Source organism: Pelophylax lessonae, assembly GCF_965119305.1.
Source record: "Pelophylax lessonae genome assembly, chromosome: 8".
NCBI classification, from domain to species: Eukaryota; Metazoa; Chordata; class Amphibia; order Anura; family Ranidae; genus Pelophylax; species Pelophylax lessonae.
This window is the reverse complement of record NC_138775.1, coordinates 50,346,146-50,373,690: the sequence shown is the minus strand read 5'-3', so window position 1 is coordinate 50,373,690 and position 27,545 is coordinate 50,346,146. Positions and strand designations below refer to the sequence as shown.

Here is a 27,545-nt window from a genome sequence, read left to right as displayed (position 1 = left end):
GTGGTTATTTAAATAAACGTCTATTGGCACCTCCCCCAAGAAGAGCAAAAATTGTATGTAGGGGGTGAAGGCATGTGCTGGTCTACACACAGAAAGGGTGCAGTCCAAGCATCAGGCCTAGGGGGTTTAAATGTGCCACATATACTAACAAAAGAAAATTATTTTCACACTTCCAAACCATGTAAAAGGTAACAAATATAATTTTATTAGGTTTATGTTGACAACAATAGGACGTGTAAGAGTTGAGTGTGGTACAGCAGTCATAAGTACATATTATTACATTACATAGAGCCCCAAAGTGTCCGGGCTACATAGATAGAATGAAGAGCTGGAACTACGCGTTTCGCATGAGATGCTTCCTCAGGTTCCAGCAAGGTAGAAATAACAATATGTTCTATGAAATAAGCAACATATACATTAATTTATAAATAAGCAAAGATATATGTTAATATTATTCATACATGTGGAATATATAGAATTTTAAGAGTAAAGAAAATTGCCAACTTTACACTGTTTGGATCTTATCAGTATATCAAGAATTATTTATCTCTATAAGATTAAAAAGTATTTTATTCCTCCTTTTTTTTTTCTCTCCTCTCTTTCTTTTTTATTTTTATTCCATCTCTCCTCTTTTTCTTTTATTATTTTGAGCATATTAATTAAAGAAATAATATTAATTGAGTTTTTCTAGAATATAGAGTTTAGAAAATATGAAATAAATACTCATTGATATAAGACTGGTCAGAATAAAGGAATAAAATACTTTTTAATCTTATAGAGATAAATAATTCTTGATATACTGATAAGATCCAAACAGTGTAAAGTTGGCAATTTTCTTTACTCTTAAAATTCTATATATTCCACATGTATGAATAATATTAACATATCTTTGCTTATTTATAAATTAATGTATATGTTGCTTATTTCATAGAACATATTGTTATTTCTACCTTGCTGGAACCTGAGGAAGCATCTCATGCGAAACGCGTAGTTCCAGCTCTTCATTCTATCTATGTAGCCCGGACACTTTGGGGCTCTATGTAATGTAATAATATGTACTTATGACTGCTGTACCACACTCAACTCTTACACGTCCTATTGTTGTCAACATAAACCTAATAAAATTATATTTGTTACCTTTTACATGGTTTGGAAGTGTGAAAATAATTTTCTTTTGTTAGTATATGTGGCACATTTAAACCCCCTAGGCCTGATGCTTGGACTGCACCCTTTCTGTGTGTAGACCAGCACATGCATTCACCCCCTACATACAACAAATAAATACATCTTTATTTAAACTATAAAAAAATACATTAAAATTGTGAAGTCTATATTTAATCCCACACGTGAAAAGCCTGCTCAGTGGGTATAGGAAAGGTTCCTCTCCATCAGCATGCAGACACACTATGCACTCACCAGACTTAATTGACCCCTATTACAGGGAGTCAAATTGCGCATATGGGAAAATCCAAGATGTCATACATGAGGCCACAGGAATCATTTCAAACCGCTGCATTCATCCATTCAATATGTATATACATTGCATATTCAAAGCTCCAGTGTTGCCATATAGAGAGGGAGAGGAAGAAACACTCTCATGGTGCAGTATAGCAAATCATTTATTTAAAAAAGAAGGTTGTATTGCACTTACAAAGAAGACAGGGATCAGCATGTATTGCATAGGAATCGTTGGTTTGCGCGCCACCTGCGTTCCAGCTGACCGGAAATTACGTACCCAAAGCCATTTCATCAGTCTATGTGACGTCCTCCCCACAATTTAAATGAAGATGTATTTATTTATTTGTCTATTCACTATTGTTTATTCACTATGATGATATGTATTTTATTATATAAGAGCGCGGTTTGTTTCTTTTCATTATAGGATTTAGGATGGGATGCACTAGAAGACCTATGTTGAACGAGAATTAAGGCCAAGGCTTTTTTGGTCATACTTCTCTTGTGAGTCACAGGAGTGCACTTACTTGTGCTTTCCTGTGACCCAGAATCACCCAACAGTGGGCTTAAGCCATCTTTCAGCTGACGTCACAGAGCCACTCCTGGCTCTGGAAGGATCCTGACAATAATGTTAGGATCCTCCCATAGCCCTGATCAGCAGCTGGGAGCCTGAGCCAGCTGCCTCCCCCCTCCAGCTCAGCTCTCCAATGAGTGCTGGAGGGGCAGAGCAGAGAGCGGGGACTGGCTGTCACTGCTCTCTGCTCAGAGCGGACTGAAAACGGAGTCATCAGTGGTCATGGGATAGCTCAAGTTGTCAGGCTTAGACTTACCTGAATCAGACCGATCTGCAGCAGGGAGGGTTGTCTATCTTTATTTTTTTTTTTGTATTCCCACATTTCTCCTTTAAAGCTTGATAAAGACTGGTGTCTCCTTTTGGCATGAACAACATTAATTGCCAAAGCCCTGAAGAAAGGGGAGGCCCTTGCTCCTGAAACGTGTTGGCTGTATTTGATGTATTTAACCAATAAATGTTTTAAAATTACTTTTTAAGTGATGCAAACATACCAGATAATCCTCAGTACACATCCAAGAGTTGACACCAACACATTACTTTTTTCCCACCTCCTAGAGCAAGCCCTATGCAGAATTTGAGGTTGCACATTTGAAGAAAACAGGTCCAACAAAAATACATATACAAACCAAAAGTCTTAACCAGATTCTCAAATCCTGCTGGGCAAATCGGCATAACACATTATGTCATGTCTATTGGTATATCATGGTTAGAAAATATGTTTGTAAAGTTATGGAAAATTATTAATTTTTGGGAGGTGATGTACTTAGTGTTTGGTTTTGAGATTTTGAGTGGTATGCTATTTATAACATGCCTGTTGTATACAATTTAGTGACTCAGAGCCCAATTTGTAGAAATAAGATATTGTTCCGTCATCTTTATGAGTAAAAATAAAAACTTCAGAACAAGACAGAAAACTTGCTCTCAGTTGTGGGTCTTGTAAGGCTGTACATTTCTAACCACCTCCTGGTGACACGCAGCTTGCTTCCTGTGAGTTACTCTGTGGAGTCTCACTCCAAGAAACATTTCAGCTAAAAAAATTGAAAACTTTACATTTTTTGGGGTTTTACAGCACTAACTTCATAATTTTTAAAATAGGCTTTATGTTGATACGCTTTCAATTCCTCTTTTGACCTGATTAAGAGAATGTTCTTCAGAGTAATAAAAAAAAGCTGAACAGTACTGAACTGTTTTTGCACTCATATGACTACATTCACTTTACACAAAAAATAATATATAACTACTTGATAGAATAAAACTATTTATTAGTGTGAACAAACTAAAAAAGGGAAAACGAGGACAATAAATTTATCTACATACAATTCAAATGAACTCACAAACATAAAAATATCCAGCATATCAAGTATTAAATGTTCAAAACGGCATAGACCTGCACGCCATTAATTACAATGGCCACATGGCTGTATTAACAAAAAGATAACGTGGTGACAACAGACTCCGCCCTTTTGTGTTACATCCTTGGGAGGGGACTTCTTCAGAGGGACCTTCTAAAGAAGTCCCATTCCTGGGATGTAATGCGTAGTGGCGGGGCCCCGTTATTAATCTTGTGAGTACAGTCGCGCGGTCCATTGGGATTGATGGCGACAGTGAGATTGCAATATCTGTGGTTCTATTGTTCCTGATCCTCGTCGCAAGTTTAACATCTGATATACTGAATATTTTTACGTTAATGTGAGTGCATTTGGATTGTTTTTTTTATTTTTATAAATTGGTTAAAATAGAGAGCACAATATGTGTGCGCGTTTTTTTTTTGTTTTGGTTGTGAAGGAGCGATGAATAAGGATCTGTCCCCCTGGAGGTCAGACTTTACCTGGAATGTGCTGCCAAAGCTGAAAGCAATCATTACCATCATTTTACTTACCTGTGTCTGTCTAAACCTCCGATAGCACGGAGATCGATAGTAAGGTGAGCAGATTCACATCAACTTTGGGTGTGAGGTGGAATCACCATTTCATCAGAAGGGGGGTTTGTTGCACACAGCGAATATACCAGTGTCACTAAACCAGCCATTGTTACAGTGCAGTCTGCCAAACCCTCTTCTGTTTGCAATCCAAAGATACGGAAAGGACTGCGTGACATAAGTTCACAAACACACCTATGGCAGGGCCCATTGGTTATGTAACTTGATTTCTGGAACTGCTCTTTAAAGCTTAACTCCAGCCTTACCTCAGTCTTGCTCAGTTATACAAGACCCTCTTCTGTATGGCACACTGTGAGCGTCTCACTGGGTGCATTAGAAGCTGTAGCAAGTCAGACGAAGCCTGCCTTATTGGCTGGAGGACATCCAGTATTACCTAGCTCATTCCTCACCAGCTTTACTGGCTCTGGCCTACTCCTTTGCGCAGCTATGTATAGCGCCCTGACAACCCCTCACACCAGCTATGATCTGTCTGCATGGCATAGAACAGCAGAGAGACCTAGTGATTACAACACTGGTGCTAAAATTACACATTTTTTCCTTTTTAAAAAAATTCCTATAGTTCCCCTTCCTTGCTCCCTCAATACACTAACATGTTCAACTACCCATCTTGCATGTGTTTTCTTACCTTTCGGTCTGCATTCAGACCCTATAAATCTAGTATATAAAAATGGGGATATTGCTGCGCTAAAATGTAAAGATAAAAACATACATGAATAAAAAGTCAACAGACCAAATGAAAGCAGCCAGCACCTGATCTAGAATCAGAAATACCAGATCTAAATAGCAATATAGAATGGGATTGGTGCAGCGCTAACACAATTGAATCCACAGTCCATACAAATGTTCAAATGGATCAAATACAAAAGTGCAGTAAACAAAAGTTCATCAGAGAGTGCTCCAATAAAGAAGGGAAACTGTCCACCACTTCAAACTTGGAAAAAGCCCCGAGTGCAGGAACCGCCACCAAGATAATAAATGGCCTCTTACCAAATTGCAATGACCCCCATTACAAGGATCAAAGACAGCCTGTGTGATCAAATCAGTGCCCAGATCGACATGTATCGATTCCCAGTGTTCCCTCAGCAGCTCCGACCGGAACAAGTGAACATAAGAAAAAGAGGGACAACTCCAATAGTGAAGTACGTTCACAGGTTTATTCAGTAAAAGCAGAGTGGCAACTCACGTTTGCATGAAGAAATCACAGCATGTCTCGGAGCTATACTCTCAGAACCTTTGTTTCCAACCAATAAAATGGCCGCCGTGTCTCCTTGCTGGCCTCAGCACGACGAACCGCAGGCTCCTCCTCCGACCGGTTTCATCAACACGTGACACCCCCTGACGAAGTCACGTATTGATGAAACCGGTCGGAGGAGGAGCCTGCGGTTCGTCGTGCTGAGGCCAGCAAGGAGACACGGCGGCCATTTTATTGGTTGGAAACAAAGGTTCTGAGAGTATAGCTCCGAGACATGCTGTGATTTCTTCATGCAAACGTGAGTTGCCACTCTGCTTTTACTGAATAAACCTGTGAACGTACTTCACTATTGGAGTTGTCCCTCTTTTCCTTATGTTCACTTGTTCCGGTCGGAGCTGCTGAGGGAACACTGGGAATCGATACATGTCGATCTGGGCACTGATTTGATCACACAGGCTGTCTTTGATCCTTGTAATGGGGGTCATTGCAATTTGGTAAGAGGCCATTTATTATCTTGGTGGCGGTTCCTGCACTCGGGGCTTTTTCCAAGTTTGAAGTGGTGGACAGTTTCCTTTCTTTATTGGAGCACTCTCTGATGAACTTTTGTTTACTGCACTTTTGTATTTGATCCATTTGAACATTTGTATGGACTGTGGATTCAATTGTGTTAGCGCTGCACCAATCCCATTCTATATTCCTATAAATCTAGTGCCTGTACCTATGAATTTACATCCTGTAGACTTGATCAGAATGTTGCACCTGCAGCCAGGGCATGGACAACGGGTGGGTAGCTGCCCTGGATGCAATGTTTTTTTGCAGGGATGGGTACTCTGTGCAAGTTGTTCTGTTGCAAGGCTGATGGGAGTAGCGACAGCAACATCACTGCTAACCCTAAAGGAAAGGGGGGCACAGTTTGGCATATTTGCCTTGGGTGTTTGATTACCTTGTCCCAGCACTGTCTGCAGTATTGGTTTGGCCAGTTCAAGTCTATGGAACACCAGATTTTTACTGGTTTGATTGCAGAAAGGATGTAAGGGAGGTAATTCACCCTATGTGGGAAGGGGGTTAGGGTTTTTATTTCCCCTAGAAGTAAACCTGTTCTTTGACATTCCAACATTCACCAATAATGGAATGTGGGTTTAGGATTTAGTGGCCCTTTATTAGCATGGGTTTCACAATATGGAAGTCTTGCCATTTTTGTTTTGTCTGAAGACATGGCTATAACATACTATAAAACGGCATGATTTCTCTTAAAGAGCTCTCTGAGCTGTGAAATGAAATGCTCCGGCATGCAATCATCTTCTGATCCGAAAGCACAAACCAATTCTGATCCATATTTTTAATGTAATATTTAACATACTAACCCTAAAAATTAGGCATTAAAACAACATTGTATACAGAATTATGTTTTTTTCAGCAGCTGCACACTAGTCATGACATACCATTACATGAACACTTCTGATACAAGCAGCTAAGACACTTTATTCACTCAATCTCATGTTCTCATTCTCCACCATTCTTAACATTTGAAAGGAAATGCTGTTCTGACCCCATCTCCAAAGGCCTAATATCTTTGATTTACACTTCCATAGCTTTTACTAAGCAGACACCTGTAAGATATCAAACCAATCAGGGGGCAGAATTGAATTAATCACTGGTCCCGAAGGTTTGGCAAACAATCTGGCGAGTAATCTCAGAGGCTCTCAAAATATTCTACTCCTATAAAATTGTATATGGTTGGTAATATACTCAGAATTCTTCCCAACTTTCCTTCCACATTTTAGAGGTTGCCATGTTGGTGGCACGATGACCCATATATGATGGACATGCCCAGTGGCAAAAAGAATTTGGATACAGGTTTATAATTTAATCTGCTCCCTGATTCCTACCAACATCCACAAGAATCCTTATGAAGCTCTATTAAACAAATCCTAAATATGTTTTGTTTGGAACATGCATTATTCTTTTACATATTTGCCTCCACCGGACTAACAATAGCTAGGGCATGGAAAATGCCCATCCTAAATTTCGGGAGTAACAGACGTTATATGATCAATGAGTTACTCACCGCTGTTGTAACTGACATGCAACCAAAATTTACCCAAGATTGGCAACCCTGGATCTTATACTCCCAGGCATTAACCTTCAACCTGACACTTTTAGCGAGTTGATAGGATACTGAGCCCCCCTGGGATTTTTCCAACATTCCCTGCCTTTTCCTTTCTCCTCCTTTGTCCTACTCCTTTTATCCTTTTTATGTGCTTTAACTGCATCCTCTTCTCCAATCTTCTATTGTAAACCAACCTACCTCCCCCCTATGTACCGAGCGCTATTGTTTTTTTTGACTGCAAATTTAAGGTGTGACAACACATTTGTACATTAATTACAGCATTATAAGTAATGTATTTTGATTTTATTATTATACCTTTAGTCTGCACTAAACAAAATTATAAACGCAACACTTTTGTTTTTGCCCCAATTTTTCATGAGCTGAACTCAAAGATCTAAGACTTATGGTGGCAGTGGGGTTATGGTATGGGCAGGCGTACGTTATGGACAACAAACACAGGTGCGTGTTATTAATGGCATTTTGAATGCACAGAGATACCGTGATGAGATCCTGGGGCCCACTGTTGTGCCATTCATCCACGACCATCACCTCATGTTGCAGCATGATAATGCATGGCCCCATGTTACAAGGATCTGTACACAATTCCTGGAAGCATAAAACATCCCAGTTCTTGCATAGCCAGCATACTCATCGGACATGTCACCCATTGAGCATGTTTGGGATGCTCTGGATTGGTGTATACAAGAGCATCTTCCAGGTCCTGTCAATATCCAGCAACTTTGCACTGCTATTGAAGAGGAGTGGACCAACATTCCACAAGCAACAACCTGATCAACTCTATGTGAAGGAGATATGTTGCACTGCGTGAGGCAAATGGTGGTCACACCAGATATTGACTGGTTTTCGGACCCTCCAATACAGAAAAACTGCACATTTTAGAGTGGCCTTTTATTGTGGCCAGCCTAAGGCACACCTGTGCAATAATCATGCTGTCTAATCGGCATCTTGATATGCCACACCTGTGAGGTGGATGGATTATCTGGGCAAAGGAGAAGTGCTCACTAGCACAGATTTATGAATAATATTTGAGAAAAATAGGCCTTTTGTTTATATAGAAAAAGTCTTAGATCTTTGAGTTCAGCTCATGAAAAATGGGGGCAAAAAAAAAAATTGCGTTTATAATTTTGTTCAATGTAATAAAAAGTTTTGTTAAACGAAATAACATTGTATACATGAGATAATCACTTGGAGAACAGGTAGTGTGGCACAATCAGTAATGCAGCCAGGTTATATGGCAAGCTCTATTTACACTATATAAGAGAGAATCTGTTGTGTCATTTTTGCACCTTGTTCTGTGCGCATGATTTGCACTGTGACTCTCAGCCTCTCCTGACATGACAATGAGCCAAACAAACAGATGGAGCTGTACAATCAAGTAAGAACATTCAGTATTAGAAACTGGCTGAGTACAAAGACAGAATGTGAACATTCATCTGGAAGCTTAGAACACGAGTCCAGTTCGGTATGTAGGTTAACCCCTACCAGACCCCAGGTATAGGAAAAAGAAAAAGTGAAAATTTCGTCCGTAGCGACGGGATGTTGGCTGTTTTTTAGTGCAGGTTAGAGAAAGCCCAATTTGTTGTATGGCCACCCACAGGCCTTCAGGGTTGTGCAGCTTCACATATTTTGGTCCTGATATATCAACAGAGCCGATTTACATAAAGTGGTGGAAAAAGGAGACCTTGCCTATTTTGGTTTTGGGTAAGCAATAAGGTAAGCAATCTGGTTATAAATGACAAGTTCTCATTATTTTGGATAACTTCCTGTTGTACTTTTTTAAAATGACTTACAGCAACTTCACCAAACTGTGCTGTTGTTACAACCTCTATTTGCTGCTGGAATAAGCAATAGTTTATTTTTCATTCCTTGTTCATTGTCCAGATCCTTACCAGTTTCCAAACTGCTTGTTAGGCCATATGGGCCTGCCGAAAGATTCCACCTCTACTCTGACTTAGGGTTATGCGATAATAGTCTCTGTCCTGTGAAGCAAGATGTTTTCACAGCTACATAAGCTTTTCAGGGGAGGACTCAAGTGCTGCAGTTCATCTGCTCCACACCGCTGTACTTAAAATTGACATACTAGAAGGGTAGGATGATGGGATGCCTAGAATTTAACCTTTGTAACCCAAAACCCAACTCCACTAGTGCTTTCGTGGTAGGTGTTTTAACCATGATGCCAACATCCCAACAGTTTGTTGAGCTGGCTGCACAGTCACTGGGATCAGAGGCAGCAGAGTAGTGATGCATGAGCAAGCTAAGGCATAAATAAACACAACAAACTGTGCAGGGTTTAAGTGCCACCAGTCGCCCTTGCCAAGAACTGTGGAAAAATGCAGTCCAGTTGCAGGAAACGTCATATGGATTAACAGTCAACAGCAATGTTGCGGCAATGCTGCTGATAAATATACCAAAAGAAGAACTTTGTTGCCTGTGGCATCCAGTTTACCTTTTTGATTTTTGAAAAGCAGAGAAATGATTATGAAAGGGAGAACATGACTGGTCTCTGTGGACAAATGCATATAATTCTTTAAGGTATTTTCATACAATGGCCTCATTTAACAAAATGAGGCTATGTTCCTATTCATATCTTACCTGCTGATAGGAAATTGGGACAGGCCTGCTGAAGACGACCCACTCCACAATTTCACTACACGGAGGTGTGGTCAAAGAGCCGGTGTATCGATAAAAGCTTCCCAGTGAAGCCGGCAGCAAGTCCCTCAAGATAAATGGGTCCAGGAAGGTTTCTTTCTCTGTAATATAAGCATAAAGGACTTGTGTAAATATTACCTGCAGCAAATGTACAAAATATCAATTGCTTTGAGGTCTTTTTTCAATCTATAATTTTTATTGAATTTCAAATACAAATGAAAAACAGAAAATCACATCAACAGAATGTGATATAAGAAAATAACAACAACAAGGTAGAACATTATCCAAAAGTGGATGATACAGTGTTCAAACAATAGTTATAAGTTTCGTACAAGAGTGCTTTGACATCATGCATGTAAAGGTTAACAGTTTATTCTGATGATGGGAGGTGAAGAGAGGTGTCGAACCGCCCCGACTCAGGACTCCTAGGGGAACAATGTCACCAAGCGACGAGTCGTCGACACCCCCCATCATCCCCAGGGTCAGAATGAGTAGAACTAAGTTACATAAAAGGTTACATTATAAGCTTCTAGTATCAGGTGTTAAATAGGGCCACTCCGACCAAGCTTTTTGAAATTTGTGATGGGTTAAAGCGTTGAAGGATAAAGCCGTTTATAGTTCTCATTAACTAGGGTAATTGCCTCAGAAAGATTTGGGGTTTGCTTTGAGAATTGCTTTGAGGTCTTCAGCATCACACTAAAGGTCATCTTGTTGAACAGAATTTAACCCTATGGAGATTCTGACAAGCTTGAAATAAAGCATTTTAAACATATACAGTGCATCCGGAAAGTATTCACAGCACTTCACTTTTTCCACATTTTGTTTTGTTACAGACTAATTCCAAAATTAATTCAATGTATTATTTTCCTCAAAATTCTACAATCGATGGCATATTATGACAATGTGAAAGAAGTTTGTTTGAAATCTTTGCAAATTTATTAGAACAAATAAAAAAATCCCATGTACATAAGTATTCACAGCCTTTGCTCAATACTTTGTTAAAACACCTTTGGCACCAATTACAGCCTCAAGTCTTTTTGAGTATGATGCTTCAAGCTTGGCACACCTATTTTTGGGCAGTTTCTCCCATTCTTCCTTGCAGGACCTCTCAAGCTCCATCAGGTTGGATGGGGAGCGTTGGTGCACAGCCATATTCAGATCTCTCCAGAGATGTTCAATCGGGTTCAAGTCTGGGCTCTGGCTGGGCCACTCAAGGACATTCACAGAGTTGTCCCGTAGCCACTCCTTTGTTATCTTGGCTGTGCTTAGGGTTGTTGTCCTGTTGGAATGTTGGAGCTCTGTCAGAGTGACCATCGGGTTCTTGGTCACCCCTCTAACTAAGGCCCTTCTCCCCGATTGCTCAGTTTAGCTAGGCAGACTGCTCTAGGAAGAGCCCTGGTGGTTCCAAACTAATTCCATTTACAGATGATGGAGGCCACTGTGCTCATTGGGACCTTCAATGCTGCAGAAATTTTTCTGTATCATTCCCCAGATCTGTGCCTCCATACAATCCTGTCTCTGAGGTCTACAGACAATTCCTTGGGCTTCATGGCTTGGTTTGTGCTATGACATGCATTACATAGACAGGTGTGTGCCTTTCCAAATCATTGTCCAATTAACTGAATTTACCACAAGTGGACTCCAATCAAGTTGTAGTCAGTAGAAACAGGATACACCTGAGCTCAATTTTGAGTGTCATGGCAAAGGCCGCGAATATGTGATTTTTTTCATTTTTTATAAATTTGCAAAGATTTCAAACTTCTTTAACGTTATCATTAGGGGGTATTGTTTGTAGAATATTGAGGAAAAATAATGAACTTAATCCATTTTGGAATAAAGCTGTAACATAAAATGTGGAAAAGGAAGCGCTGTGAATACTTTCCGGATGCACTGTACGTGATTTCACGTTGCAATACCAGTTAATTTTTAAGAAAAGATTTCCAGCGTCAAACCTGATCTTCTAAAAGAAGAAAAAGGAAGACCTCCAAAAGCATTTTTAGAAAAATTAATGGTTGGTGCAAATTAAAAAGAAAAAAAAAAAATTGCTGCCCAAGGTGGATGAAACTAGAGGCAGCGAAATCATTGGTACCAGAGGTCTGAAAATGAAAAGTGAAGGGTTGACTTTATCCCTTAGACTGCACCAATATCTTAAAATTCCGTGGAACTGCCCTTTAAAGTAGGGGAGGAAAAACAAGAAAGAGTGCCCATGGAGGTAAACCAACAAATAGAATTGTGAATATGAAGGAGGGCTGCCTTTGTGTACAGGATGTACATTTTTTTGTTCCTAGTTTCTATAACTAGTAAGTCACTGATCTGAAACAAAACTGAACTCCTGGAGACTTCTTTCTAGTCAGTGGCTCACTGGATCATGAAGGGAGGATCACGATGACAGACCCAAAGCCTTCTTCTGTGCAACCAAATTTAGTAATAACAGCTACTATAGTTCTATGCTTATTGCTTCACCTTAATATAGCACATTACAGTTTATGAAGATTATGTTTATATAGAGGGCTTGCAGCCCCTTGTCCCATAAATCTGTACTGTTTTTTTCTTCCCTCACTGGCTCAGATGTGTGTGTTCAAAGAAAGCATAAACGAAGGGTGCCAAAAGTTTCTAAAAAGCCCTGTGTAGAATTTTTAGTCTTGATAAAATATCAGCAGGTAAATCCAACGTTTGTCAAACTGGCGCATGCACTGTCATTCTAATCCTTAATCCATTTTTGTCACCATCCAGTTATTTTCTCATATCACAGTCAGTCGAACACTGATGAAAGGGGAGCTGTGAGCCCTGAAACACACTGATTTACCTACTGATCTATTATGGAGACTAATAAATTTATATTGGGCTTTTTCTAAACTTGTGGCGCTCTTTTCTTTGAAACTTTCTTTGGACTGGTCCATACCTTAGAGATACCTAATATGATGGAATAATGTCTTTGGGTCCCACACTCCACTAACACCTGTTCCGGATTTGTGTGTATAAAGATTACGTGAATCGAAGAGCTGGCAGTGTTTGAACTTTGCAATGGTTATTTGGAAGGACAGCCTGACAGACAGGCTATATCCTAAATCAAATGTATATGAAAATGTTTTAAGTTTGACTGGGGTGTATATTTAAAACGCAAGTATTGCCAAAGCCATTTTGGTCATACTTCTCCTGTGGGTCCCAGGAGTGCACTCCTGTGTGCTCTCCCGTGTGCTCTCCTGTGAGTCAGAATCAGCCAACAGCACAAAGCAGGTCCAGGCTCTGAAAGGATCTTGGCAATATTGTTAGGATCCACCCAGATGAGTGAATTGCTTGACCTCTCAGTGCAGTGCTGAGAGCCTGAGCTAGCCGCTCCTACCCCCTCCAAAGGTGCTGCAGTGAGCATTGGAGGAGCACAGCAGAGAGCTGTGACTGACAGGCACTGCTCTCTGCTCCAGGGAGACCGAGAAATGAGTGGTCAGCGGTCATCTGATCACTCAGTTCATGGGCTTAGACCCAATGAGGTAACACAAAAAAGAGTTCGGGCGCTGATCCAAAGCACAAAGTTCCTGTAATGTCCTTACCCACAGGGTATGCAACTATAATGGAAATATATATTGGTGCACCGCTGGTCGCCTAATCCTTGACACAGGATGGTGTATGGGAAAATGAGAACGAGAAAAAAGGATGGCGCTCGAGCGTGCATAAATAAAGTAAAATCACCCCAAATTAAGCTCACATGTGTAGTCTGTGAAAATTTATTGAGTATATCCAGGGTAAGTTAAAACAAATGGCATATATTCCTACCTAGCCTCTGTATCTCCTAGCTGTAATGTGAGGGATCCCTGATGGAAGTCATGGGAACCTGGTACCTTTGATCCCGGTGAAGGGGAAGAGGGCACTCTCAGATGAAGGAAGAAATAAACCCCGATTGTGAAGGCTCGAACGGTCCGGTGTGCGGCTGCTTCCTGGGACCGGCTCCGGGTCCGCCCCTTCACCGGGATCAAAGGTACCAGGTTCCCATGACTTCCATCACGGATCCCTCACATTACAGCTAGGAGATACAGAGGCTTCAAGGTGCGGTAGGAATATATGCCATTTGTTTTAACTTACCCTGGATATACTCAATAAATTTTCACAGACTACACATGTTAGCTTAATTTGGGGTGATTTTACTTTATTTATGCACGCTAGAGCGCCATCCTTTTTTCTCGTTCTCATTAGACCCAATGAGGACAGCTGCAGCATCACACTGATACTGCAGCTTGGAGGGGAGTATGAATGTTTATTTATTTACAATCCCACACTTCTCCTTTAACACTGAATTCAAGGCCATATACACCATAAACAACAAAATACATTACTAAAGCACATATACTGGAAGGGTTTTTCCTGCCAAAGGACTTTCTGTCCAACAAATTCTAAGACTTACACAGCCCTCTCACATAATATAGACAGTGTGGTGACCTGACTTTTCTCTACTGCAGTTGAAGCAGATCTTTACTGTATCTGAGCACCACAAACCAAAAACACAATTTAAAATATTTTTAATATTCAAAGCAAATTTCCCCATCCATCCACATCTCTATGCTCTATTTGTTAAGAAATAACTTAGAAACACACATCCCTAGCATTTCTGTTGTGGCCATCTTCTTAAGGGAAAATGATTCATGTAGCCTTTACTTATTGGAATCCATCTACCCTTGGCTCAAGCATGCAGGTAGGAGAGTGTGGTTAGCTGAGAAAACCCCCCCTCCTCTCCTAAAGACTCCTGGGATGATATAATTTGAGCAGGCAAGAAGTAACTGAAGAAATGTACTAAAACAAGTAAATATGATACATTTTTTATCTATTTACTAATGCTAGCATGGGGATTAAAAATAATATATGTTGATTGGGAGAGTAAAGTTCCACTTTAAGCCAAGACAGTTAGGCACCTCTCAGCCCCTAACATGTGACTGGACATGAAGGAACATCTACCAGCATAATTTTCTTCAGCACATGTAAATGCAGGACACTACTACAGTCTCTTTTTTTATCATTTAAAAATAATACTGTTAATAATGTTCTACTCACCTGCTCTGTGTAATGGTTTTGCACAGAGCCGCCCAGATCCTCCTCTTCTTGTGTCCCTCTTTGGTGCTTCGGGCCCCTCCGCCTTGCTGAGAGCCCCCACAGCAAGCAGCTTACTATGGGGCACCTGAGCAGAGCCGCTGCTCTGTGTCTCCACTCAGACACAGAACCTTAGCCCAGCCCCCTTTCTCCTCATTGGCTCATTGACTGGCGCTTCGCTGCTGTCTCAGCCAATCAAAAGGGAGAGTCTATTGTGCAGCATCACTGGACGGAAGGAGGCTTAGGTAAGTATGAGGGAGGCTGATGCACACCGAAGGTTTTTTTATCCCAGTGCAAAGAATGCAAAAAACCTTCTGCATTTAGAACCACTATAATTGGCCCTAAGTACTGCTTCACCTACTCCCAGTCTCATTGCAAGTATACAAGGAGCTGAAAAAGTCACATTCCAATATTTATGCTAGCTGCATTTAAAATATATGTCATTTTTTTTCAGACTACATAAGCAAAATCACTTGTGTCTTTTCAATACCAGCCTGGAGCTCACCTTTAGGCAAATAAAATCATAGGCAAAACGCACTAAGGGACACAGAATGGCCAGAGCTGATTGGCTTTTGTTCACTTCAAATAGGTTTTGCATTCCAATACAAGTCTATGAGTTTGCCAAAAGAGCTTGAAATTGGCTAAATGCAGGTAGGTTAGATGGAGATCAACTGCAGGTTTGGAGACCCTATCAAAGAATTCTGAACTGTGATGGTACTAACAGTCCCTGGGAGTGCAAGAGATACTTTATGGTTTGGATAACTTTGAATGGGAGAGTAATATTTATCAGCAATATCTCTCAAGAAATATGAAGATTTAATCCCACTTTACACTGAGACCTATAGCCTGTTGCAATGAAGTCTGTGACTCCTAAATAATCAAAGCAATGCTTAGATATGTATTGAGATAATGTGTATTGTATTCCAGGAGCTTGAGGATGGCCATCTGCTACTTAATTGGCTCAGGTTGATTGAATAATTGTCATCTGTTAGTTGCTAAGTGGAAATAGTATACTGTTTGTGTTGGTTGTTCTTAAGCTATGTTAATTCTACTTCTGTATACAATTTCATCTGCATATGATAATGTGTCAGGCAACCCCTGACTTGATGGTGAAATTTGATCAGGAGGAGGGCTGTGCTCATGGGTGTATAAATTAAGTGTGAAACTGTTCAATAAAATATTCCAGTACAAGCTAAGTAGTCGGCTAGCTTTGCATGTAGGGTGGCTGAGAAAATCTGATATATGCTCATGACTGGGAGGAAGCTGTATACTGACGGAAGACCACAAGTACAGTGTAGGTTGAAGTTCCGTTACATGAACAATCTCTGAAGCCTCTCAAATTGAAGTCAAATTGCCACCGACACAAGCCCAAATCCCATTGGCTCAAACTGTGTTGAATAAAGTTTAGCTCATTTGGTCTGTGTAAAAAATGGCTGCTTCCATAGTCATTCGCCTTAGAGCACAATGGGAGGGGAAGTGTTGTATATGCCAACTGTCTCATTAGATTTTTTTTCAGGAAACAAAATTTGTTTTGAAATCCAACTCATCATCGGGATCTAATTTTTTTTGAACAGGAGTCTGCAAGAGGCATCACATTTCTTACGCCAAGCAAGCATTACGTAGATGTCATCTATATTAATAAATGCAAATGCACAGAGAAATTAGTCACTCTCAGCTGAATAATTTATTTCCCTATGGAATACTAAGCATTTATAGAGAAATAAAAATTAAAAACCTATAAAGAGTATACTGTTCTTAATAGAAACTCCAGCTAAAGAGCTAAATACAGAGTTAAAAACATTGTAATAGCTGTTGTAATAGTAATCCACATAACTGTGCTTTACGACTCCATAGCTAGGGCATCACAATTGGCCACCATATTCACCACACACACACTTATCAGTCTACAGACTGCAAACCTGATTTCAACTTTCATTGGGTGTGTGGCAACTACATTTTAAGATAGCTTCCAGGTAAATACACCATCTGCACGCTTGGCAGCATATTTTATTGCAATGTGAAATAGGTCAACATGTAGGAAATTTGAAATCTATTTTTCTCACTTTTCTTTTTTTTTTTTTGAGAGAGAACTTTGTTTCCAATCAAGTCATTAGGAAATAGTGACATCACTGAGTCACCCTAAGGAAGACAATAACTGGAAGTATTATCAAAAGCACAAAAAGATTTGTGGAAAAGGAAAAATATTGCTTTATATATCTACAGCGGATTACATTGGCTGTTCAGTTCCTATCTTGGAAAGGGAAACATGACTGAAATATTAATAGATCTTGCACAGAGACTATAAACTTACTGTCAGTGAGTGAGTTGGAAGTGCTGACATCTGCTAGAGTAACAGAGAATGCACCGAATACAGAGGGCCAATAAAGTAACTAAAACAAGACAATTTATAAAAGAAAAAAGTAAAACCCACCTGCCTGAAGATATGTTCTTTAGTATAAATTCCACCAAAGTGATGTGCAGAAAAGGTATAAGATAAAAAAAATAACTGGTCATGCTGAAGATGTCAGCATATGAAAATATCTTAAAGACTCCACTGGAGAGATCTTCCCTTCAATTTTAATGACTGCACCCCTGCTGTGACCATTTTATGGGATTCCCACTCTACCTATACATTTTTCATTAGCAGTCTCTGATGAAAAGCCATGAGCCCTGAAACTTTTTGGAGGAGGTTCTCATCTCCAGCCAGGATACAAGCTCTTTCCTCTTCTACTATACATTTGGGGACATTCTTGTGTTTTTCCATTCCATGGTTCTTATAGTGATCCCTCCAGAAATTTTCATCCCTATTAAAATCTCTTGTTGCCTGCTGCCGATCGAGAGTGTTCTCAGTATCTATTGATGGGACCTTATGTTAAATTGGAGGGAGTTTTTATCTAGTGATACAATGTAAACAAGTCACTTCATTGAAGGTGCAATTTTATCATTTACTTTCATTGAAAAGTTTTATCCACCCAAACAGGGGATATGGTTGGCATTGCGCTTAATATTGGGCATGGCTTAAAAAAAAAAACCCCTGCACTGGTGCCAGTGACCTCAAGAACTCTCAGCTTTGGTGCCAATGGCCTCAGAAACTCCCAGCATTGGTGCCAGTGACCTCAATAACTCCCAGCATTGGTGCCAGTGACCTCAATAACTCCCAGCATTGCTGTCAATGACTGCAATAACACCCACACTGGTAAAAGTGCTATGCTAATTAAATCCCCTTTACTGGTAGTCAGTAGCAATGCAGGTAACCCCCCTTAAAACCCTTCCTACACTGACGGTCACTGGCAGTGTTATTCCCCCCCCCCCCCTTCACACTGGTGATCAGTGCCAGTGTTTTTTTTTTAACCCCTTTTCCCCTGCATTGGTTGTCAGTGCAGAATGTGAAAAAAAAAAATTACTCACTTTACTGATTTCACCCAGGCTGACTCTGATTAGGCAGGTGCAGTCCTAACAGAGCGGCAGTCACAGGATCCAACTGAGCTGAGTCTCCATGCGGTCACCTTTCTACTTCCATACATGCCCTGACCCTCCATTATACAGACATTGCATCTGGGGTTGGAACAAGAAAAGCAGGCACAGCTGTTGCTGTCACTAGGAAATCTGATGGGCAAGTCTAGAGGGCAGTGTTGCAGCTGCCTAAACCTCTGGTGCCCAACAGGTTAGCAGGCACCCCACATGTTGGGCACCACTGTCCAATGAGTGCAGTGAGTTAGGGCACAGTAGGCCTCCTCACCGCTTGGAATTATAGATACGTTACATATTACAGGGAGTGATCAAACGAATGTCTCCACTGGCAGGGTCAACAGGTGGTACAATTATATTGGAAGGGGAACTCCGCACTAAAATTGCTGTGCTAAATAGTGACAGACTGCAGCATATGCATCGTCTTTGCTTTTGCCTGTAGTTCTACTTTAAACAAGGATGACACATATGGAACAGCAACTGTAGGGCTTGGAAAATATGATGTGCTTTTCTTTTCTCCAGTGATCACTTCCCTTTAATCATGACGGTGTAATTCATCACACTATGTTGTATGACTCTATAGGAGAACTACAGATGGACAAATGCATAGGCTGTACAAAAGTCTTTACCATATGCCGACAGTATCATTTTTTTAATAATTAATTGTTCATCAAAGTGAAAAGAAGAGCAGGAATGCTAAATTCAAAGTTATTCAAATTCCACCCATGAATAATGGATGATTTTCATATTAAATACACAGTGTATTAAACAGTCTACGTTTCATTCCATTCTGTCCTTCAGTTTAACTATTTGGGAGAACATAATGAATGATCAACCTGCAGCAGGAATACAATGGGCAGCCTGCTTAACATGCAAGCGGCACACTTGGCGTCTATCTATTTTTTTGACAATTAGATGTGTGGGATTTGAGATTCAGCAAATCTATTTCAGTCTGGATGGAGTGACTTGAAGGTTTTATTTTTATGCTGGGAGCTCATGCCTTGTTCCCATCCATCATTAAACAGGGCTGTCGCCCACAGTCCTGTCATTCTATTGTCCTCTCTTTACATATTGCCTTAAGTAGAGTTTAAAGGGGAACGCTAGGCTCTGGTAAGAAGTTAATAAGTTAACAATTAACTCCAGAAAATACACAGATGAAATTAATATACATTTGCAATTTTATCTGCCAGTGGATTTGCATTTTGCCTATCCAACCCTAAGATTTATGCAGCACTGCCAGAAAACAGGGCCAGATTGGTGAACTGACTTTTCTGTACAACAAGAAGGCATTGCAGCTTATGGTACCCCTCAACCATAAACCTGTAAGTAAACCACGAAGGACCTTCAACCTACACAAAGTAAATGTATCGGAATAAAGGAGTAAAGCATCTGACAATTAATGTGAAGAAAAAAATCCCTCGAGCCGCACATCGCTGCAAATCCACTATAGAGGAGTATGTGGCAGTAAATGCCAGAGCCCCAGCCAGCCCACGCCCCCAACGTGTTTCACTCTAACCTGGAGCTTAGTCAGTTGATGGAGGTGTGGTTTTCTCTCTGAAATGGTTCTCAATTGGCTACTAGCATCCAGGCTTTTAAAAGCTCCATCTGACAGTTCTTTAAAGGTTCCCCCTGCGGCTCTCTGGAGCAGCTTTTCTGGATCTCCTCACCAGCATCTACTGCCATTCTATGATCCCAGCGGCTCCAGTCAGGACTATTACCACTACTGACTGCTTCACATTGAGCCAATACTATGTCCATTTTGCACTGAAGCTTGAGAGTGCATTACCATTATTTTTATAACAATTTATATAAATAAAATCTCTCCCCATTTCTCTTACTATAAAAAAAAAAAAATTCTCCCTCACATTTTAGTTTCGTTGACTATAACTGCCATTGATTTTTGTCATAGTTTTCACCAACTGACAGAAATTTGAATTGATTTTTATCTTATTATAAAATATTTATATTATTATTTTGTTTTAACACAGGGAAACAGGTAGTTCAGTTCACACCACCACTATGTGTTCAGTTGGGACAGTAAGGAAATCGTCCTAATGGGGACAAAAATTGGATTTTTGTACTTACCGTAAAATCCATTTCTCTGAGTTAATCGATGGACACAGCGCTCCATAAATCATAACTAGTAGGTTATATTGCCTCCTTCAGGAGTAGAACTAGGCAGAACAAAAACACTTGGCTATGCCCATGGGCCGTCCTCAGCTGGTACATAACTACCCTCTCTGATCTAGGTAATCAGTTTAGTAGCAAGCAGTATTAGAAGTATCAGAACTCCATAGAGGGGTGGGTGCTGTGTTCGTCGAACTCAGATATGGATTTTACAGTAAATACAATAATCCAATTTTTTCATTTATTCATCAATGAACACAGCGCTCCAAAAGCAGTGCCAAATGGAAAATGAGGGTTGGGAAAACAACCCAAGGCTAAACATAAGAGCCCTTAACCAGGACACAGGAGCCTTAATCAGGTCACAGGAGCCCAGTCTGAAAAATAAAGGTTTAAAGAAAAAAACACCCCTCAAGAGGGAACAGCCCCTCTTAAACAGCAGCCTGCAAAACTTTGCATCCAAAAGAAGCATCTGGAGATGCCAAAGTATCTACCTTATAAAATTTTGTGAAGGTATGTGCAGACGACCAAGTGGCCGCCTTGCAAACTTGCCATATTGAAGCCTGGTCACGGAAGGCCTAGGAAGCACTCACGCCGTGACAGGGAAAGGTGGAACCTAACCTTTAATGGAATAGGGTCTGAGTCACCGTCTGTCTGATCCATCTAGAGATGGTAGCCGAAGCGGCCAGCCCTTTTCTTGGCCCGTCTGTAACCACAAATAGCGAGTCTGACCTCCGAAAAGACTCAGTAGCTGCCAGATGCACCCAAATCACACTAACCACATCCAAGGTATGCAAAGCAAATTCCTTTTGGATGAGCTGGCTTGGGACATAAGGAAGGCAACACAGTGTCCTCATTCAAATTGAAGTCAGAGACAACTTTGGACAGGAATGATGGACAGGGACGAAGAACCACTTTATCCATATGGCCCACTAAATAGGGACTGCAACAGGATAATGCTGCCAATTCTGATACCCTGTGGGCCGAGGTAATAGCTACCAGGAATGTCACCTTCTAGGATAACGTAAGCAAGAGAATCTCCTGAATATTCTCAAACTGAGGTTTCTGGAGAACCAAAAGCACTAAATTTAAATCCCACGGCAGCAAAAGAGACTGTATAGGTGGGGTCACATGTCAAACCCCCTGAATGAAGGTACGAACTAAAGAGTGTGTGGCTAGGGGTTGTTGAAAGAAGATTGCCAAGGCAGACATCTGGCCCTTGATGGTACTCAAGGCCAACATCTGATCAATGCCCTGTTGAAGAAAGGTTAAGGTCCGAGCAATAGAAAAGGATCGAGGATGAGCGCCAATCGACTCACACCAAGAAATGTACGCTTTCCATGTGCGATGGTATATCTTGCTGGAAGACGACTCCCTCACCTTAACCATAGTAGGGATCACTGATCCAGACAGACCTCTATCCCTCAGTACCTGGCTTTCAATATCTAAGCCATTAAAACCAGTGACTGTAAACGGATGATAGATCAGCCTTTGGGACAACTGGTCTTCTCTGAGAGGAAGCCCCCCAAGGGACATTTACATCCACTAGGATGACTGGAAGATCCTCGCTCTTGATTCCTCACAGGAACTGCGGAAGAAGCCTTAGCCGAGGATGATACTGGTCTTACTGTGGCCCTTGGACGCCTGCGGCGTCTGTCAGAAGACCCCATGACCTCATCACGAACTTCGGTATCCTCCTGTGGAGCCGAACCTGCTAAAGGAGCTGCATTGTAAGACTGTGCAAAGAGAACTTTCTTGAAGGTGGATACCACCAGACTCAAAACTTGAATGTAAAATAGGAGCGAGAACTATCTGTGTGACAGCAGTTGGTGAATCACGACCTGTGGTCCCTGAAGTTTGTGCAGAGGAAGGGCCACCCTGGTCAGAAAAAGAATCAGACCTAGGTAAATCAATTCCCTGGACAGGGATAGGGGGGACCATTAGTAGTTCATACATCACCTGAACCTTTGCAAGAATTAAATATGCACAAGGAGACCTAGGATCTAAAAAACCTGAAAAAGGAGAAGCTTTTGTCCCCCATTCTGGGTACCCCAAAAATAAACATTTTGCAGATCTCCTTGACGCCCAAAGAAGCCCACAGGCCGGAAACCAGCCAAAATGTCCCCCCACCCCAATAATGGGTAAGGGCAGACCTTCATGCTGAAGGGGTCTTGTCTGCGGGTCCGGAGAAGCTAGCTCTAGGATTACCAGACCAAGGATGCTTGGAACCTCCTGGGGAAGATTTGAAAGACCCATTTCCCTTATTCTCCATCCCAGAAGCACAAAATAGTTTTCTTTGGACTGAGACAGAGGGCCCTTAACTGCCGTGAGGCTCCTTCCTTTTCACATGCTCACTGGCTGGGCTGGGGGGACCACTGGATCTAGATTATCCAGCCCATTGCCCAGCTTGGCAGTTGATTGTAGATCACCCGAGAGAAAAAACAAAAGATGTAAGGAAGGAGAAAATTGCTAAGACCAGAGATGCAAGCTGGGAGCCTAGGTCCTTACTTCTGACTAGACAGATTAAAACTGATCACCTAGAGCAGAGAGGGGGATTATATACCAGCTGAGGACTGCCCATGGGTGTAGCCAGGTGTTTTTTATTCTGCCTAGTCCTACTCCTGGAGGAGGCAATATAACCCACTAGTTAGGATTTATGGAGCGATGTGTCCGTCGATGAACGAAAGAGAACACTGCAAATAAACCCGACAGAGAATCTAATCTCTCTCTTCTGTAGTCAAAATCAGAAGCAGAATTGTAGCTTGGAAAACCACCCTACCCCTTCTCACATACATGCTATGAACAGATTTTTATCCAGGGGCCTTCTGGCTGGTTCAGCGATGTCACAGATCCTTCCAGTGGCAATGGTGGGTGGCCTTCACTTGTGCACTGAGTACTGTGCAGTGCAGTAATACTCTGAACCCAGGTGCCACTCAATATGGGTGGGTCTATGACAGCCTGAGCTCAGTAGCAGTGAGCTAAACACCACCAGGATTCGCTCAACCCATAAGACTAAGGACATCTAGAGACAGAAAATGACTACTGCGGGAGACAGCTCAGGATGGAACTAGACTAGGCAGGGTTTTTGGTTTCTTTTAAAAAATAAATGTTCGCTTTAGGTCTTGGCTGTAATTCCAGTTTAAATTAGCTGAACTGAAAACCACTTTAGTGACTTCTAAAGCAATACATAAGCGAATTAAAGAGTGCATTTCAATATACAGTATGCTTCGTTGTTCTTTATTACCTATCTCAAATGTTGATTTTAATCCTGATTTGTCAAGAAGCAACACAAATAGAAAGGTGAAAATGTAAAATGTGTGATAAAATGGCAGTAATTTATAATAATGTGATTTTCGGAGTCAGGAACTGTACTACACTGTACATGCATGAATGAATGATACAAGATACAAGAATGTCTTACACCTAATAAATTAGAAGCAAACTACTATTCCAGCATCTCATTAATTTCTGCAAGGAAAAATTAAAGATTTTTTTCCTTCCTGTACATGCACCTTTGTCAAAGCAAAATGGGTGAGCCTGTGCCGTGCACACAATTTCAGTTGCTATTATATACTGCCTGGCCAAAAAAGTCACCACCTGGAATTAATTAAGCAACAAACTAAACTAAGCATGCAGTAACTATGCTATAGGATAGTTACTGCATGTGATAAATGGAGATGTAAAGTCCATAAAGTCCCAATAGTAAATGATGATGACAAAATCCTAGATGTAATCCTGGACCAGACTCCCTTAAGGGTATAGGCTTACCAGATTCAGGTAAGAGAAAAGCAGATGCTCTATGAATCTTGTCACCTTGATAGAAGATCCAGGCCCACGTGAGCAGTAGACTCAATGGTCATTGGATCATGAAAAAAAATGTAAAATACGCAATAGCGTAAAACCCAACAACTAGGTAAATATCACCAATGTGACTTGAGAATAACGTGTGTATAAATTAGACCACCACCAAAGATCGGGATACATGCAGAATGGTGAACATTGGGAACATCTGAGGATCAGTTGCTCGAGTCTATTGTCGGACCCCCAACCATTTTATATCATACAAGCGTGGTTGATCTAAAGATCTGGTAAAAGGCGACCCCTACTGGTTCCTTTTCGGTACTGAATCTTGGTGTCTTATTGGAATCTGATTTTACACATTTTTGATTTTGTTCACATGGTAAGAGGCTCATCTAGCTGGTGATGGTTCTACACCTATCTTTCATCATTGTTTTTTTCACTTTGGCACATTCATTATTGTCGTCTGGTAAGAGGCAACTTCAGCTGGAATTATTAATTGGTTTATATACACCTACCCTTATTTATATTTGGTAAGGGGTATTTAACACACACCAATTTCTTTAATTTACACTTGTCCACTGTTAATAGAGATCTTTGGTGGTGGTCTAATTTATACACACGTTATTCTCAAGTCACATTGGTGATATTTACCTAGTTGTTGGGTTTTACGCTATTGCGTATTTTACATTTTTTTTCATGATCCAATGACCATTGAGTCTACTGCTCACGTGGGCCTGGATCTTCTATCAAGGTGACAAGATTCATAGGGCATCTGCTTTTCTCTTACCTGAATCTAGTAAGCCTATACCCTTAAGGGAGTCTGGTCCAGGATTACATCTAGGATTTTGTCATCATCATTTACTATTGGGACTTTATGGACTTTACATCTCCATTTATCACACTTAGCGCAACTTAATTTACAAATATTCTACAGGGTGTGGTCACACTTGAAGTTGCTGCTGTTCAATATTATTTTCTCTAAGCGCGGTTAATCCCCCCCTATATACTATAGTTACTGCATGTGCCCAAAGAATGAGGTCAGCTGACTACCTGAATATACCGAATGACCAGGTTATTTCATCAATTAATTTTTTCTTCCCTGATGGCACGGGCATATTCCATTAAGACAATGCCAGGATTCACCAGGCTCAAATTCTGAAAGAGTGGTTCAGGAAGCATGAGACATTTTCACACATGGATTGGTGGCCGCCACAGATTCCAGAACTTAACCCCATTGAGAATCTTTGGGATGTACTGGAGAAGGCTTTCTGCAGTGGTCCGACTCTCCCATCATTTGGTAAAAAATGAATGCAACACTGGACGGAAATAAATCTTGTGACATTGCAGAAGCTTATCGAAACAATGCCACAGCGAATGAGTGCCGTAATCAAAGCCAACGAAATGTGAGAGTGCGCAACCTTTTTTTTTTTGGCAAGGCAGTGTAATTTATTTCATACCACCTAAAACACACAGTGTGGCATAAATATTGTGCTGTGAACCCCTAAAAGCCAACCAGGAATTCGCTTTCAAGAGCTTGGAATAGGAAAATGAAACTAATGAAATCCAATTAGTGCTCATTTACAGATCCAGCACCCGGATGCAGAGGCTGCTTGCATTTTCTTTATGGAATCACTCTGTCACTAGCTAAGGCAATGAGAGGTTGTTGCTATCCCTAGTGATAAAGATTTAGCACAGTTTGGCCAGTGACAGAGAAACATCTCGCTTCCCCAACTACAGAGGAAGCAATCCTATGGGGACAGGCAGACGGCCTCTTTAGTGATCCTGCCTCTGGAGACTTCTCTCTAACAGCAGAATCGTCCTTCTGACATCAGCCGAACTGAATGACATTTAGTTTGCTAAAGTACTGTGCATCAAAAAGCATGCCAATTTTTTAATAAAATACAGTTTTCACCTTTTTTCCTGGCTTTGTTGTAACAGTATTAAATGTATTTTGACAAAAAATGTTGTTGCGAACACTGCATGCCGCAAAATGCCCTATTCGTCAAAATTTAGGGGGGTTCTACATGGACCACCAATGTAAGGGAGGATTCAACACTGACCACAAATGCAAGTTAGGATTTTTTACCGATTTTTTTTACTGACTACCAATATAAAAATGTGTTTCTACACTGGCCATCAATGTAAAGGGGATTTACACTGACCACTAATATAATATGGCAATTGCCACCCAAGACGAAGTCCTTGCCACCCCGCTGAAAACATTACACCGTTTGATTTTTACAAACATTTCCCAAGTCTCCCAGCGGACGTGAATGCATCCTTACGCAGCACACACAAGCGTGCAGCCGCAGCGTTCTGTTGTTGCTGCTACACCTTTCATTGGTTAAGCTGACACGCAGCTCCTTCGTGCTCCAAACGGCTCCAAAACAAAACATAACGCGGCAGCACACACAGGATCGATGAAGAGCGTTTTGCTGGTACGTACGGCTTTTATTGGTATTAACTTAAAGTACTGTTTTAGTAAGGGAGACATTGCACTGTAGTGCTTAGCATTAAGGCTTTGGGGAAAACATTTGAGTCAGATTTAGAAGACCTTAAGCATGAGCTTCATCAAACGAGATGGCTTCTTTTAAGAAGGGAGAAAAGTGGAGAGAGACCAGCTTCTCTACTTGAGTTTGTGGGGTTTTTGGAACCTAACAAAGAGGTTTTCCATTAACTTTTTAGGCTTAGTAAAATTTCGGTTGTGATTCCAGTTAGCAATGCATCCTGCGAAAGAAGTTTCTCTGCCCTTAAATTAATAAAAACCCACCTCAGGACAACAATGGGAGATGATAGATTAAGTCACCTGGGCATACTCAGTGTTGAGTCAAGGAGGGCATATTCCATTAATATGGAGGACTTTGTAAAACATTTTGCTTCATCTCACCAGAACTGCAGAATTATGCTGTTCTGAATGTTTGTTTTGTGAACTTGGTGGTGCCATACCACTAGGTAGATGCAGGTCATACCTGGTACAACTATTGAAGTTTATCATTAGAGTCAGTGTTAAAGGGCTCTATGTTTTTTTTTGTATTGTTGTTCTATTATTAGTCTTGTGGTACATATTTGAAGGTGTACAAATGCCTTGTCCTGCTCTGTTTTGACAGGTCCAAGTTTACCTCAGTTTTTGTTTACT

The 27,545-nt window shown here is 40.9% G+C and overlaps 1 protein-coding gene across 2 annotated transcripts in view; it reads right to left on the bottom strand.

Moving 5' to 3' along the window:
* The window catches only part of PTPRG (protein tyrosine phosphatase receptor type G), a 776,809-nt gene that overhangs the window by 262,099 nt on the left and 487,165 nt on the right, over nucleotides 1–27,545 (bottom strand). For both annotated transcript variants that reach the window (XM_082265202.1, XM_082265201.1), the window contains exon 7: nucleotides 9,884–10,041. In XM_082265202.1, the coding sequence (XP_082121328.1) occupies nucleotides 9,884–10,041 (158 nt within the window). The remainder of the gene's footprint in view (nucleotides 1–9,883; nucleotides 10,042–27,545) is intronic.